General features: G+C 40.9%; 1 protein-coding gene across 2 annotated transcripts in view; it reads left to right on the forward strand.

The window, feature by feature from the left end:
- Nucleotides 1–15,689, forward strand: part of alg6 (ALG6 alpha-1,3-glucosyltransferase) — a 44,739-nt gene that overhangs the window by 15,139 nt on the left and 13,911 nt on the right. For both annotated transcript variants that reach the window (XM_061683964.1, XM_061683965.1), the window contains exons 12-14: nt 39–107; nt 1,524–1,713; nt 10,352–10,441. In XM_061683964.1, the coding sequence (XP_061539948.1) occupies nt 39–107; nt 1,524–1,713; nt 10,352–10,441 (349 nt within the window). The remainder of the gene's footprint in view (nt 1–38; nt 108–1,523; nt 1,714–10,351; nt 10,442–15,689) is intronic.

The following is a 15,689-nucleotide window of genomic DNA, read 5'->3' on the forward strand; positions in this document are numbered from 1 at the left end:
TTGACAGTTGACAAACTGTTTATCTTGATCTTTTCTAGGCCCGTCTGTCTCTTCTTGAATGACCTTCCACTAATGTCAATTTGGTTCCTGCAAGCTTCTACATTCAGGTAAATCAAAATGCAGATTTCTAAACCTGTTACATGAATGGAAGGGGATCTGTTCTCTGTATTGTTGGTGATTACAGTTGTCCTGTACTGTTTTCGGTAAAGACCTAAATGAGAATGTATTTGTGCTTTATGCACAAATTAGAATTTCAATCTATTACAATCTATATATTATAGTTATAATGAACTGGCAATTAAACAAATTGGGCTAAACTATTGAAGAATATTTTCTTTATTACTATACCTTTTTGCATGCACATTCAAAAAAAATGTCCTCTGCATTTAACCCATTACAGTGTATCCATCACTCTGTCCTCCCTTGGCATTCTTCGTCAGGCGGCGCTCTTAAGCACTAGGCCAGGGCTTCCCCAAAAGCAAAATTCTAGACCTCAAGTCAAGGTCACTGCTTTGTCTTAAACGTTTCTGTGAAGAACCCACCATATAAATGATGAACTGATGTCATCCGTTGCAAAAGTTGCCAAAGTTATATAGTGATCTGGTACAAAGTCAGCAGTCCACGTAAAGCTGTCAATTCATTTTCACACGATTTAACTGTTATTCTTATAGGCTTTTATTATCTATAATCTGATAACTATCAAATGGCAAATGTTATAGATATATATATTAGAAATGTCAGTGAGTTGGCCGGGTTAAGGTGAGGACTGCTTTTGGAAAGACAAGTAGTGTTTCAGGTGCTTGCTCAACTTTCACCAGCTGTTGTTAAATTCTTCCGGCAGCTCTAATTGTTGTGTGTGTGGTTTAGTATAAGGATACATGGGGATTATGCTACATAGTCAGAATGCCTGCTGTCTAAGTGCACATTGTATAGGGACAGGAGGTCATTCTCTAGTTTCTCAGTACAGTCTGACATAGACATAATGCGCATCCTCCCCAGGCGCCATTGTCAAAAAAATCCATCTTTTGTTTGCATAATTGACTGAATGAATGCTCAAGCTGAACAGGGAGAGGACAGAATGTAACCAGTCTGTTTAAATTGATTATGTGTTTCTAAAATGTTTAGCTGTTGAATGGGGCTTTTTTTCTGTCTGCAGAAAGAAAAACAATGAGTGGTTTGTTGAGAATGGAGAGGTTTTTGATAGTTGGGGTGTTGTGTGATTTGGTATGAGTCAACTGTTGCTCTTGTCCATGGTCCTCTGCTAAACTAAGATAAACTTTGTATTGATGTCAGTTATCTCTCTCAGGGACAAAATGCTGGTGCGGTATCTCTGAGATAAAAGCACGGCAATGTAATGTTGCCCTGCACTTAACAAACATATTTGTGAACCAAATGACATGCAACTTGGCATATGTAATAAATATTATTAGTATTGTTTATCAGGGTTTGGATTGAAATGAATCATACATAAAGATGTGCTTAAAAACACCATTCACCCCCTCACCCCCCACCCGACTGTGCAGCATGCTGCCTCTGTTTCTGAAGGACGGTCTTCTGGTGCCATATGTTGTGACTTCGCTAGCCTTCCTCATCTTCAGCACCTCCTTGCTGTCAGCATTGGAGCACTGTTCAGAAGAAGAGCTTGCACTGGGAGCCTACCACAAACTCTTGTTTTTTTCCAAAATGGACCTGGCTTGGATTGTGAGATGGAAGGTTAGTGTCATCTGCTGTTGCAATAACAGGAGAATACTCACAATGTTGAGAAGGAATCCAGAAACCATTATAGCTTTGTAGAATGTATAGAAGATATAGAATAGTATCTGATTTGTTTTGAGTAAAATATTTAATCTACTCAGGTTAGCAAGTTCAGTTTTTGGGTTTCAGAATATCAGCGTTATGTATGGGTATAGAATGAAAGGGACCTTTAGCCTAAACAAGCTAGTGCTAGTCTATCTTGTAGTACTCTTTTGTTCCTGAAAGGCAACCTTATGTCACCAAATGAATTGATCAATCAATCAAACCTTTATTTATATAGCACCTTTCATACTTAAAAAGCAACACAAAGTGCTTCACTAAACAAATGATAAAAGATGCAAACACATCCGTCCCGCCCACCCGCAGTCTCTGAATCCCTGGGACACTCAACACCCCTGTGTAGAAGTAGTCACAATTTAAAACGATGATTAAATACATAACATGGCTGAGCACAGAGTGGAGTGATGAAGCGCCATCCTGGAGAGCCGTTAACCAACAGGACCCAAAAGCACCTCAAAGCCGCAGAGACAGAGCCGCACAAGGACTACCCTGTCCCTGGCAGACAGAGGAGTCAGGACCACAAGCAAAAGCAAAGCAAATCACATTTATTTATATAGCGCATTTCATACACAAGGTAACTCAGTGTGCTTTACGTGATTAAAAGCATTTAAAAACAAATGGGGAAAAAAACAGCTTATGAACATTTAACTCATTCATTGCCAGTCCTCCATGTTAACATGGATATTTTAATTCAACAGCCATCAATGGCAGTGAATGAGTTTTAAAACAAAGAGAGAGAAAAAAAAAAAGCGTACAGTGCAAGAAATATTATTTAAATGTGGAAATGCTCTAAAAACCATGACAAAGAAGAATAATTTTTAACCTGGACTTAAAAGCTTTCACACTTGGGGCTGACGTGCTGATCTGTTGGCAACTTATTCCATTTGTGTGCAGCAAAACAGCTAAATGCTGCTTCACCATATTTGCTTTGGACTCTGTGCTCCACTATTTGACCTGAGTCTGTAGAGCTCAGAGCCCTATTGGGTTTATATTCCATTAGCATTTCTTTCATGTATTCAGTGATCTAGAGACAAGTAACAGAACTCTAAACGCTACTCTAACTGGGAGCCAGTGTATAGACTTTAGAATTGGAGTAATATGCTCTGATCTCTTTGTTCTGGTCTACAGCATTCTGAATGAGCTGCAGCAGTTTAATGCTCTTTTGGGGGAGGCCAGTGAGAAAACCATTACAATAGTCAAGTCTACTTGAGATAAAAGCATGGATGAGCTTCTGCTGGTCTGCTTGGCACAATGAAGCCTTCAGTCCGGATATATTCTTCAGTTGGTAGAAGGCAGTTTTAGTAATTGATTTGATATGATTATTGAAAGTCAAGTCTGAATCTATCAGAACACCAAGGTTTTGGATTAGCTCTTTGGTTTTTAAAGACAGTGACTCCAGGTATTTACTACCAACAATCCTCTTTATCGCCAAAAACAATTCTCAGTTTTGTTGTTGCTTAATTGAAGAAGGTTTTGGCTTATCCAGTTATTTGTTTTAGACAGTGACACAATACGTCAATTGAACTGTAGTCATCTGGAGACACTGATAGATATAACTGTGTATCATCTGCATAGCTATGATAGTCAACATTAAGGTTCTGAAGAATTTGACTCAGGCGTACCATATACAAGCTGAACAGGCAAGCAAGCAAAATACTGAGGCCAAGACACGCCCCATCACAACTCCTTTAGCTCAAGAAGAGCTGGATGAAGTGGCTGGGGAGAGGGAAGTCTGGGCGTCCCTGCTACAGCTACTGCCCCAGCGACCCCACCTCAGATAAGCAGAAGAAAATGGATGGATGGATACTGCAACAATAAATTTAAAAAAAATTATAAAATAAATAAAAGGTACACACAGATAAAATAAGTGTCCAATTAAACTCAGGTAACCTAAAAATAAATAAAATGCTACATGGATAAAATAAGGATAAAAAAAATACAGATAACTATGAAGTACTGTAGAAAATGAGTCATAATCAGTTAAAAGCTAAACTTAAAATGTGGGTCTTGAGCCTCCTTTTAAAAATATCAACGCTCTCAGTGGCCCTGATCTCCTCTGGTAGGCTATTCTACCGACGAGGGCCATAGACCTAGAATGACTCCTCGATGTGGGTCTAAGAATTGACCCTGTGTACTCGTAAAAGGCTGGTGCCGGTGGATCTCATGGTCTGCAAGGGTTGACATAATGTCGATAAAAATGTTTGAGTCTATGTTTTCTCGGGAGCGAAACAAGTGGACTCTGGCAATGTTTTTGAAGTGGTACAATCCAGTTTTCACTCTACAAAAGAGGTTGGGAAAAAATTTCTAGGGCTCAAAAATAAAGGCTTAGTTTATACATTTGTTATCCCACGGAATGCTTCGATCTGAAATTATTATTATTATTTTTTTAAACCTCTAAGACCATTTAACCCTTCCAAGAGCACTGGGCGGTACAGGGATACCAGCAGCGCTCTAGTTCCCCATTGTTATGACATCAAAACATGAATATGAGACAAGAGATTAACATTTCTGCTTTTATCTGAATATAGATAGACGTATCTGGGTCTGATACATACCTTTACACAGCAATATTTTGAACAAAACACCGAATTTGTAGTGTTTCATTACTTTGGTAAAGGTTCATCTTTGTCTCATCAGTCCATTAGTCTTAACAGATCTCACAATGTTTCTGTCATCAACTGTTTTTTATTGTTCTTATCTCTTCGAGGAAATTTGGAACTGAGAATAGACATTCAGCTCTATTTATTGTTTGAATGTAACACATTTGACTAACAAAACACCTGGCAACACCAAAACACCTGGTTTTGCTCGCATGAAAAATTCCAACTTGTAACGAAAGGCCCCATCTCCTAAGTTGTGTATCGGATACACTGTATCCGATCCAGATGCAAGTACAGTGGAACCTCGATTTAACGGACTAATGGGGGTTAAATTGATCCACTTTATTTCATGGCCTAAATACAAACATACAGTACAAAATTATTGTTTGAAACTTTTTTTTCTTGGCCTCAAAACACACAATGTAGTACAAAATTACGGTAAATAAATATAAAAAAAAAGCTTGAAAATGTTTGAAATGGGCGGCACGGTGGACGACTGGTTAGATCGTCAGCCTCACAGTTCTGAGGTGCGGGGTTCAATCCCCGTCCCCGCCTGTGTGGAGTTTGCATGTTCTCCCCGTGCCTGCGTGGGTTTTCTCCGGGAAATCCGGTTTCCTCCCACATCCCAAAAACATGCATTAATTGGAGACTCTAAATTGCCCGTAGGCATGACTGTGAGTGCGAATGGTTGTTTGTTTCTATGTGCCCTGCGATTGGCTGGCAACCAGTTCAGGGTGTACCCCGCCTCCTGCCCGATGACAGCTGGGATAGGCTCCAGCACGCCCGCGACCCTAGTGAGGAGAAGCAGCTCAGAAAATGGATGGATGGATGTTTGAAATGTTTTAACGTTTTTACAAACTTGCCACCTCCAGCCAGGATTTGAACCTGAAGTATTCAAGAGCACACCGAGGCAGCACGCGAGCAACATGGCTAATTTACATGTGATTTGCATGCTTCATGGCGCATGTAAATTAGCCACAGCGCCAGCCTCCGATATCCGTTAAATCGGGGTCTGTTAAAACGAGGTTCCACTGTACCTAGACATTAAAGCTGAACCGTTCAACAAATTTCTCATCTTTATCTTTTGATGTCAAACCCGATGTTTTCGGTCTCCACCAAAAATAAAATCTATTACTATGGTTTTTAATTGCACTGTATTATAGTGATGTTTTTTTCTGATCTATTGACCTCATTCAGCCTAACAGAACAAAATAAAAATATTAGAAACAGGACATGGAATACTGCAGTGCATGTTTTACACAATTGTAATCAATAATAGTGATTTAGGTAAAGGTTCATCTCATCAGCGAAGAAGATGTACAGCTAATGCATTTATTAATTGCATCGGAATGAGACAATTTACGTTTATAAAGAAAAAATATGTGCCACTGTAAGCTGTGCTCTTCAGGGAATTAAACCTTTTGCCAACCCAAGAACTATTAATCGTTTATTTGAGTTCCCACAGTGTCAGGAGTGGCTGCAGGGCCAGGCCCATAGCGAAAGGGGCACTGGTAGGGTGTCAGAGATTAAGAGAAGGTGTCTTTTTATAGCGTGTGTCATTAACACACGTTTGGCTAGATATATTTATTTACACAAGCAGCATAAATAGCGAGCACCAGTGACGGTGATAGAGTTTCATGGGTTTGGGCTGCCGGGGCGGGCATAGGCACAAGGTGTTTCCTCGATCATACTCACTGATTTATCTTTGGGTCATAAAGCTTAAATAGACACAGAAGTGATCTGTCTCACCATCAGCTGTTTGCATCTCTGGTGGTAAATTAAATTACTGCTTAGTTTGACAAATCATAGTCACATTACAACACTTTGCTTTTAGCCTGAAGTGCCAGGTCCTTTTTTTTTTTTTTTTGGGACCGGAGGTATTTTGTACATGGGTCCATCCCATCAAGCTCTGTGGTGATTGAATGTCATTAACTTTCTGAAGAAGGACAAACAAGGATGTCCAGCAATACTTAGAAGCAAAAAAAAAAAAAAAAAACACCAAGTGATTCTGTCAGGGACAAATTTTCAGAAATGTTTTCTTTAGTTAAAAATATTCGGACATCCTTGAATATAATACAGGGGGTTCTCTGTTTACAATGGTCTTGACAGGACATTTTGCAGTTCCTAACAGTGCGTGGTGTGTGTGTGAAGCACAAGAATGTACACTCAGTTACCAGAGTACTTACTGTTTTTCATTTGATTGTTTTATATTTCTGGACTGTGTTTTTCATACTATTTCCTGTAATTATGACTTTATTACTGAACTCAGTTAATGTAAATTTGTGACAGAGGACGGCACGTTCCGATTTGCATAGAAATTCGGTTTAGGTCACAGCAGTATGAACAAAACTCCATTGTAAACCAAGGAACCCTGTATTTAGTATTATACAACTGTCATTTTACAGCCCAATTACTTAAAGCTAATGAACTTACTTTTTATTTGTAAAATCACTGCGGTCTCCATTTAACAATATCTAATAAAATAATAATAATAAAATACATTGCAATACAATATAAAATATACATCAATAAAATACATTGCAATACAAAATAAAATGACGTCCACAACTTCCCAAAAAAATTTTGAGATGTGGACTCGTCGGACCACAGAACACTTTTTCACTTTGCATCAGTCCATCTTCGATGAGCTCGGGCCCAGAGAAGCCGGCGGCGTTTCTGGGTGTTGTTGATAAATGGCATAGTAGAGTTTCAAGTTGCACTTACGGATGTAGCGCCGAACTGTATTTACTGACATTGGTTTTCTGAAGTGTTCCTGAGCCCATGCGGTAATATCCTTTACACATTGATGTCGGTTTGTGATGCAGTGCTGCCTGAGGGATCGAAGGTCACGGGCATTCAATGTTGTTTTTCGGCCTTGCCGCTTACATGCAGTGATTTCTACAGATTCTCTGAACTTTTTTATGATATTATGGACCGTAGATGATGAAATCCCTAAATTCTTTGCAATTGTACGTTGAGGAACATTGCCCTTAAACTGTTCGAGTATTTTCTCACGCACTTGTTCACAAATAGGTGAACCTCGGCCCCATCTTTGCTTGTGAATGACTGAGCAATTCAGGGAAGCTCCTTTTATACACAATCATGGCACCCACCTGTTCCCAATTAGCCTGTTCATCTGTGGGATGTTCCAAACAGGTGTTTGATGAGCATTCCTAAACTTTCTCAGTCTTTTTTGCCACCTGCCCCATAAAATTCTAAGTTAATGATTATTTACTTAAAAACAATAGTTTATCAGTTTAAACATTATCTTGTCTTTGTAGTGTATTCAATTAAATCTAGGTTGAACATGATTTACAAATCATTGGATTATGTTTTTATTTATGTTTAACACAGCGTCCCCACTTCATTGGAATTGGGGTTGTACTATACTATATATTTAGGAATTTATCAATCAATCAAACCTTAAAAAAAGCATACAACACATGGGGCAAGGTCAGTGCTGTTATATCAATAATAATGAAGCTATCCAGCAAATTAAAAAACAAGTGTCAGCACTTCCCGTCCATCAGAGATGTGAAGAAACCACACAGGGGCTGTCTCAAGTACTGTGAACTCCTGATGAAGCTTCAACATGAGTTTAACAGATTAAATGACTTTGACAAACATGAACCCAGTTGCAAGGAAAAGTATGTGAACACTTTTGAATTACCTGGATTTCTGCATGAATTGGTTATAAAATGTGATCTGATCTTCATCTCGGTCACAACAATACACAAATGCAGTTTGCTTAAACTAATAGAGCACACACAATTCCTAATAATCTCAACCAAACCTTTCCTGTAGTTACAGATCAGACCTTCACAATGTTCAGGAGAGGTTTTGGACCATTTTCCTTTACAAAACTGTTACAGTTACGCAATATTGTTGGGATGTCTGGTGTAAATTCCTCTCTTGAGGTCTTGCCACAGTTGGGTTGAGGTCAGAACTCTGCATCACTCATCCTCTGATCTTCAATCGGCAGACAGATTGTCTTAAATTCTCCTGCAAAATGTCATGGTAAACTTGAAAATTCTCCTGTCAATGATAACAATGTGTCCAGGCCCTAAGGAAGCGAAGCAATCCCAAACCATGATTGCCCTTCGCTCATACTTCAGTTTTTCTCCCCACACATAGACGTTTCAAGTCAACTTTGGTTTCATCTGTTCACACAATAGTTTGCCGGTACTGCTGTGGAACATCCAGGTCCTTTTTTGCAAACTTCAAATGTGCAACAATGTTTTTGGAGCGCAGTGGCTTCCTCTGTGGTGTTCTCCAATGACATCGATTCTTGGTTTACAGTGGGTATGGAAAGTAATTTTTTCACTCTGTTATATTGCAGCCATTTGCTAAAATGATTTAGGTAAATTTTTTCCTCATTAATGTACACAGAGCACCCATATTGACATAAAAAAACATAATTGTAGAAATTTTAGCAGATTTATTAAAAAAGAAAAACTGAACTCTCAAACAGCCAGATGTATTCAGACCCTTTGCTGTGACACTCACATATTTAACTCAGGTGCTGTCCCATTTCTTCTGATCATCCTTGAGATGGTTCTCCAACTTCATTGGAGTCCAGCTGTGTTTGATTATACTGATTGGACTTGATTAGGAAAGCCACACCCCTGTCTATATAAGACCTTACAGCTCACAGTGCATGTCAGAGGAAATGAGAATCATGAGGTCAAAGGAACTGCCTGAAGAGCTCAGACAGAATTTTGGCAAGGCACAGATCTGGCCATGGTTACAAAAAAGAAGAATAATTATGCTACACTTAAGGTTCTTAAGAGCACAGTGGCCTCCATAATCCTTAAATGGAAGACGTTTGGATGACCAGAACACTTCCTAGAGCTGGCCGTCCGGCTAAACTGAGCAATCGGGGGAGAAGAGCCTTGGTGAGAGAGGTAAAGAAGAACCCAAAGATCACTGTGGCTGAGCTCCAGAGATGCACCCGGGAGATGGGAGAAAGTTCTAGAAAGTCAATCATCACTGCAGCCCTCCACCAGTTGGGGCTTTAAGGCAGAGTGGCCCGACGGAAGCCTCTCTCAGTGCAAGACACATGAAATCCTGCATGGAGTTTGCTTAAAAAAAAACAAAAAAACAACAACAAAAAAACACCTGAAGGACTCCCAGATGGTGAGAAATAAGATTCTCTGGTCTGATGAGACCAAGATATAACTTTTTGGCTTTAATTCTAAGTGGTATGTGTGGAGAAAACCAGGCACTGCTCATCACCTGCCCAATACAGTCCCAACAGTGAAGCATTGTGGTGGCAGCATCATGCTGTGGAGGTGTTTTTCAGCTGTTGGGACAGGACGACTGGTTGCAATCAAAGGAAAGATGAATGTGGCCAAGTACAGTGATATCCTGGACAAAAACCTTCTCCAGAGTGCTCCGGACCTCAGACTGGGTCGAAGGTTCACCTTCCAACAAGACAATGACCCTAAGCGCACAGCTAAAATAACGAAGGAATGGCTTCAGAACAACTCCATGACTGATCTTGAATGGCCCAGCCACAGCCCTGACTTAAACTCAATTGAATTCCAACGGTCACCATCCAACGTGACAGAACTGGAGAGGATCTCAAGGAGAAATGGCAGAGGATCCCCAAATCAAGGTGTGAAAAACTTGTTGCATGATTCCCGAAAAGACTCATGGCTGTATTAGCTCAAAAGGGTACTTCTTCTAAATACTGAACAAAGGGTCCGAATACTTATGGCTGTGCGATATTTCTTTTTTAATAAATCTGCAGAAATATCAACAATTTAGTTTTTTTTCTGTCAATATGCGGTGCTGTGTGTACATTGAGGGGAAAAAATAGAACAATGATTTTAGCAAATTTAAACATTTAAGGGGGTCTGAATACTTTCCGTACCCACTGTATATATTTCTGTGTCATTGTGTCACTAATGACAACCCCTCTGTTTTCCTTCCAGTTCTACATCAGCATCTTGGCCATGGCCTGTTTGAGCATCGCAAGCGTCACTTTGTCCCCCCCACCTCATTTGCAAGACTTGTTTCCTGTGGTAATGTCTACTTTTTCTTTTGTGCATTTCTTGGGGACATTTCTCTACTTCAATGTCGTCCAGTTCAGTGCATGGCCAAGCAAAAAAAGACAGAAGAAGAACAAATAAATTCAGCACACGGAGGATTAGAGTTATTGACTCCGAAGAGCCAGTATTGCATAAAGGTATATGTTTGTTTTCACTATGCACGAGAACTTTTGCCCACTGCCAGTATAGTGTATACCAAAAGGAAATGATCCTTATACAGTACAAATGTTTAACATCCACCCTGGTACTGCAAAATTGCACTGCATAATATAATGGAAGTTTCTAATATTTTTTCCGTTATGGTGTAGCTAAATAAGGCTACCAAAAATATAAAAAATGCATCTCAGGATGATGTAGTGCAGTACCACTGCAAACATCTACAATAACAAAAACATAAGTTTGGATACAGTTCTTGTATTATTGTTGTTGTTATTCTTGAGCTGCAGTAATTGTGCAGGTGTACCTGTTATACTGTGCTATATATCCTGGGTTAAAATTACCATATTGGGAAAACATTTTCACTCAGGGAAACTGTAAACACATACAGTGGAACCTTAGCAGTCAAAACGCAATGCATTCCGGGTGCTGGTTGACCTCTGATTTTTTCAATAAAAGCAATTTTTAACATTTTAACCTTCTTATCTGCCGTAAACTATTATTAAAATATACTGCCTCTTTTTTCACAATTTTAAACAGTTCCCAGGAGTCATGATGACATGTCTGACATGCGTTCATCAAAATACTCAAGGATCGAGAATTAAAACATTTCTTGCCATTGTGAAATGGGCTCATTTTAGTGGCAGATCTGTCTGATGTAATGCGCCAGCCCTCACCCTGCCCCACAAATTACTGGGTCACTGCTGAAACTGGCTTGCGTCAAACCAAAACTCGATGTGAAGGTGGTTATGTTAATTAGCCCCACTGTATTGTAACAGTGAGGTGGAAGTGTAGAACAACTTGCTCACAGACATGTTTTCAGAAATTGGCAGATAACAAAAGATTTACTTGGTTAGCCAAAAATGAGGATATTGTGCTAGATTTCACATCACTTTGTCAAGATGGTGTAGTTTTGGTGTAACTGTCTCTTTTCTTTTGGATTAACTAGTCTTCTAAATGGACTCAATGGATGGTGCTCAGCCCTTTCTTATTTTTCCACTGCATTTCTATTAATTTTTTTAATCACATATCATGCAAGTTATTTTGTACAAATGAATTTCAATCAGAAGACAAAATAAAACTTTGACAACGACCCAAAGTGGACCCTAGTTTTATTACCTTATTATATTATACGATTCCAAGCAGTTACATATAAAATAAAGTCATTTTGCTAAACCACTACTGACTATCGGGAAGAGAGAGCCAATTAGACACAAATGACATCGCCAAATGGTTTTACTCAACAAAATTAAAAATTTATTTCAAGCCCTCGATAACAATGGGCCACCAAACAAGACCTGCACATTTCACACAAAATCAGCAGCAGGACAGGCTCTTAAAAGAGATGATGGACGGTGACATATCTGAGCATAATGCTATAAACTTGAAATACCACAGAAAAAAGGTACATGCAATTTCGCTCTCCAATCTTTCTCTGAGTTAATGACATGGGCATAAAAAAAAACCATTACAACCATAAATGTTAGCAGGTCAGTAAGAGGTGCTTGAGCATCAGAGGCTCAGAGCCAGTGGCCAATAATGGGCCCACATGGGAGCTCAAGATCTGGCCTCTTTCTTTTTTGGGGATGAAATTGGATCCATAAAATAACTGTTGTGTACATGCTTGTTTTGGCACTTACTCAGAAGATTTATGTGGTTGACAAAATCAAAGGAAACACTGACTGGATGGTGTTTCGCTTTTCCTCCTTTTTCCTCATCTAATGAGTGCAAATATCAATAAAAAGTATGCTTAGTCATGGCTCCAGTTTGAGTGACACTGGAAACGGTTATTTGACGATACATTATCTTTGTAAAGGCAAAAGATCAACACTACTACGATGGGTGTCATTAGATTTAGCTGATGTACCAGAACTCTTAAAAGGCGAGTCTTTCCACTCAATATTTTATCTTGGGGGGGAAAAGGATTTCTAGTCTTATGTTGTACTTATTTTTTCAGTGTGCACAAATGTGTTCTAACATTATCTTACACCTTCCAAATGAACAAGTCACATTGTCACCCACTCACAATGAGTCTCTTTTGTCATACCTGAGATTGAGTGGTGGCCCACCTGGGGTATCCCCACCACTTCACCCCATGTCAGCTGCATCCAGGAAAGGAACTTGGAGGAACAGATGGTGGTAGACTTTGCAAAAAAGATGCAAATGGCTGTAGTGAACACTTTTTTCCAGAAGAGGCAGGAACACGGGGTGACCTACAAGAGCGGAGGTACAAGCACGCAGGTGGATTACATCTTGTGCAGACGATGTAATCTGAAGGAGTTTACTAACTGTAAGGTCGTGGTGTAGGGGAGAGTGTGGCTAGACAGCATAGGATGGTGGTGTGTAAGATGACTGGTGGTGGGGAGGAAGATTAAGACAAAGGCAGAGCAGAGAACCATGTGGTGGAAGCCGAGGAAGGAAGAGTGTTGTGCAGCTTTTTGGGAAAAGGTGAGACAGGCTCTCGGTGGACAGGAGGAGCTTCCAGAAGACTGAACCACTACAGCCAAGGTGATCAGAGAGACAGGCAGGATAGTACTTGGTGTATCTTCTGGCAGGAAAGGAGAGAAGGAGACTTGGTGGTGGAACCTCACCGTACAGGAAATCATACAAGGAAAGAGCTTAGCTAAGAACAAGGGGGACACTGAGGAGAGGAGAAAGGAATACATTGAGATGTGACACAGGGCAAAGGTAGAGGTGGCAAAGGCCAAATAAGAGGCATATGATGACATGTATGTCAGGTTGGACACTGAAGAAGAAGACAAGGATCTATACAGGTTGGCCAGACAGAGGGATAGAGATGGGAAGGATGTGCAGCAGGTTAGGGTGATTAAGGATAGAGATGGAAATATGTTGACTGGTCGTGTGCTGGACAGATGGAAAGAATAATTTGAAGAGTTGATGAATGAGGAAAATGAGAGAGAAGGAAGAGTAGAAGAGGCATGCGTGGTGGACCAGGAAGTGGCAATGATTAGAAAGGCATTAAAGAGGATGAAAAATGGAAAGGCAGTTGGTCCTGATGACATACCTGCGAAGGTGTGGAAGCATCTAGGAGTGGTGGGTGTGGAGTTTTTGACCAGCTTGTTGAACAGACTTCTAGCGGGTGAAAAGATGCCTGAGGAATGGAGGAAAAGTGTGCTGGTACCCATTTCTAAGAACAAGGGTGACGTGCAGAGCTGTGGGAAGTATAGAGGAATAAAGTTGATAAGCAACACAATGAGGTTATGGGAAAGAGTAGTGGAGGCTATACACAGGACAGGAGTGAGTATTTGCGAGCAACAATATGGTTTCATGCCTAGAAAGAGTACCACAGATGCATTATTTGCCTTGAGGATGATGATGGAAAAGTACAGAGAAGGTCAGAAGGAGTCTTTGTGGATCTAGAGAAAGCCTATGACAGAGTACCCAGAGAGGAACTGTGGTACTGCATGCGGACGTCTAGAGTGGCAGAAGTATGTTAGAATAATACAGGACATGTACGAGGGCAGCAGAACAGTGGTGAAGTGTGCTGTAGGTGTGACAGAGGGGTTTAAGGTGGAGGTGGGACTGCATCAGGGATCAGCCCTGGGCCCCTTCCTGTTTGCAGTGGTGGTGGATAGGCTGACAGATGAAGTTAGACTGGAATTCCCATGGACCATGATGTTTGCAGATGATATTGTGATCTTCAGTGAAAGCAGGGAGCAGGTAGAGGAACAGTTAGAAAGATGGAGGCATGCACTGGAGAGGAATGATTAGCCAAAGTAAGAGAATATATGTGCATGAATGAGCGGGGTGAAGGGGGAAGAGTGGGGCTACAGGGAGAAGAGATAGCAAGGGTGGAGGACTTAAAATGCTTGAGGTCAACAGTCCAGAGCAATGGTGAGTGTGGTAAGGAAATGAAGAAACGGATCCAAGCAGGTTGGAACGGGTGGAGGAAGGTGTCAGGTATGTTATGTGACAGAAGAGTCTCTGCTAGGATGAAGGGCAAAGTTTATAAAACAGTGGAGAGGCCAGCCATGATGTACGGATTAGAGACAGTGACACTGAAGAGACAACAGGAAGCAGAGCTGGAGGTGGCGGAAATGAAGATGTTGAGGTGACCAGGTTGGATAAAATTAGAAATGAGCTCATCAGAGGGACAGCCAAAGTTAGAGAGAGCAGACTTCGATGGTTTGGACACGTCCAGAGGAGAGCGAGTGAGTATATTGGTAGAAAAATGATGAGGATGGAGCTGCCAGGCAAGAGAGCTGGAAGAAGACCAAAGAGAAGGTTGATGGATGTCGTGAGGGAAGACATGAGGGCAGTTGGTGTTCGAGAGGAGGATGCATGAGATAGGCATACCATATTTTCACAACCATAAGGCGCACTTAAAAGTCGTAAATGTTCTCCAAAATGACCTTATGTTGCACAGAGTTCCAAATTCTATAAATGTTGTTGTGTGATGAGCGCTCCGCTTGACCGACTGGGAGCATTTCCTGCCGACACGCTGCTTATACAGAGGAAAAGCGGACGTGGCTGAGGACAGCATGCGGACGTAAAGGGGGAAGGGTGCGCGTGAAGGAGGACGCTAAAGGTACGCCCCCAGTAGGTATATAGCGCCGGTCAAGCCAGCCGCCACTCGTAAAGTAGCAATCAAGCCAGCCGCCCCTAATTTTGTGGATACTAGGCCAACTCGCGGCGCAACCCACCTTCAAAATAAAAGCTTCCCAATAATACGGACGTCAATGCTCTTCGGTTAAGGAATGAGATGCATTAAAAAATTTAGTTGATTACTTTTTTGACTTTTATTTTGAAATACAATATCAGATCTTCATCAAACCTCTTTTAGTGGAGTCCTTGGTGGTCTGTCACACAGATCTGGACTTGTCTTGCAATACCAATGGGATTATGTTGGGGTGGCTTTGGTTCAGTAGGTAGAACAGGTTCGAATGCCTGCTACGACTGTCCGCATGTCGAAGTGTCCTCGGGCAAGACTCTGAACCCTAATTTGCTCCCAGTGGGCCTGGCAGCGCCTAGCATGGCAGCAGTCGCCCATTGGTTTATGACTGTGTGTGTGAATGTGAGGCTTTGTAAAGCGCTTTGGGCACTG

Source organism: Phycodurus eques, chromosome 8 (assembly GCF_024500275.1).
Source record: "Phycodurus eques isolate BA_2022a chromosome 8, UOR_Pequ_1.1, whole genome shotgun sequence".
In the NCBI taxonomy this organism is placed as follows: domain Eukaryota; kingdom Metazoa; phylum Chordata; class Actinopteri; order Syngnathiformes; family Syngnathidae; genus Phycodurus; species Phycodurus eques.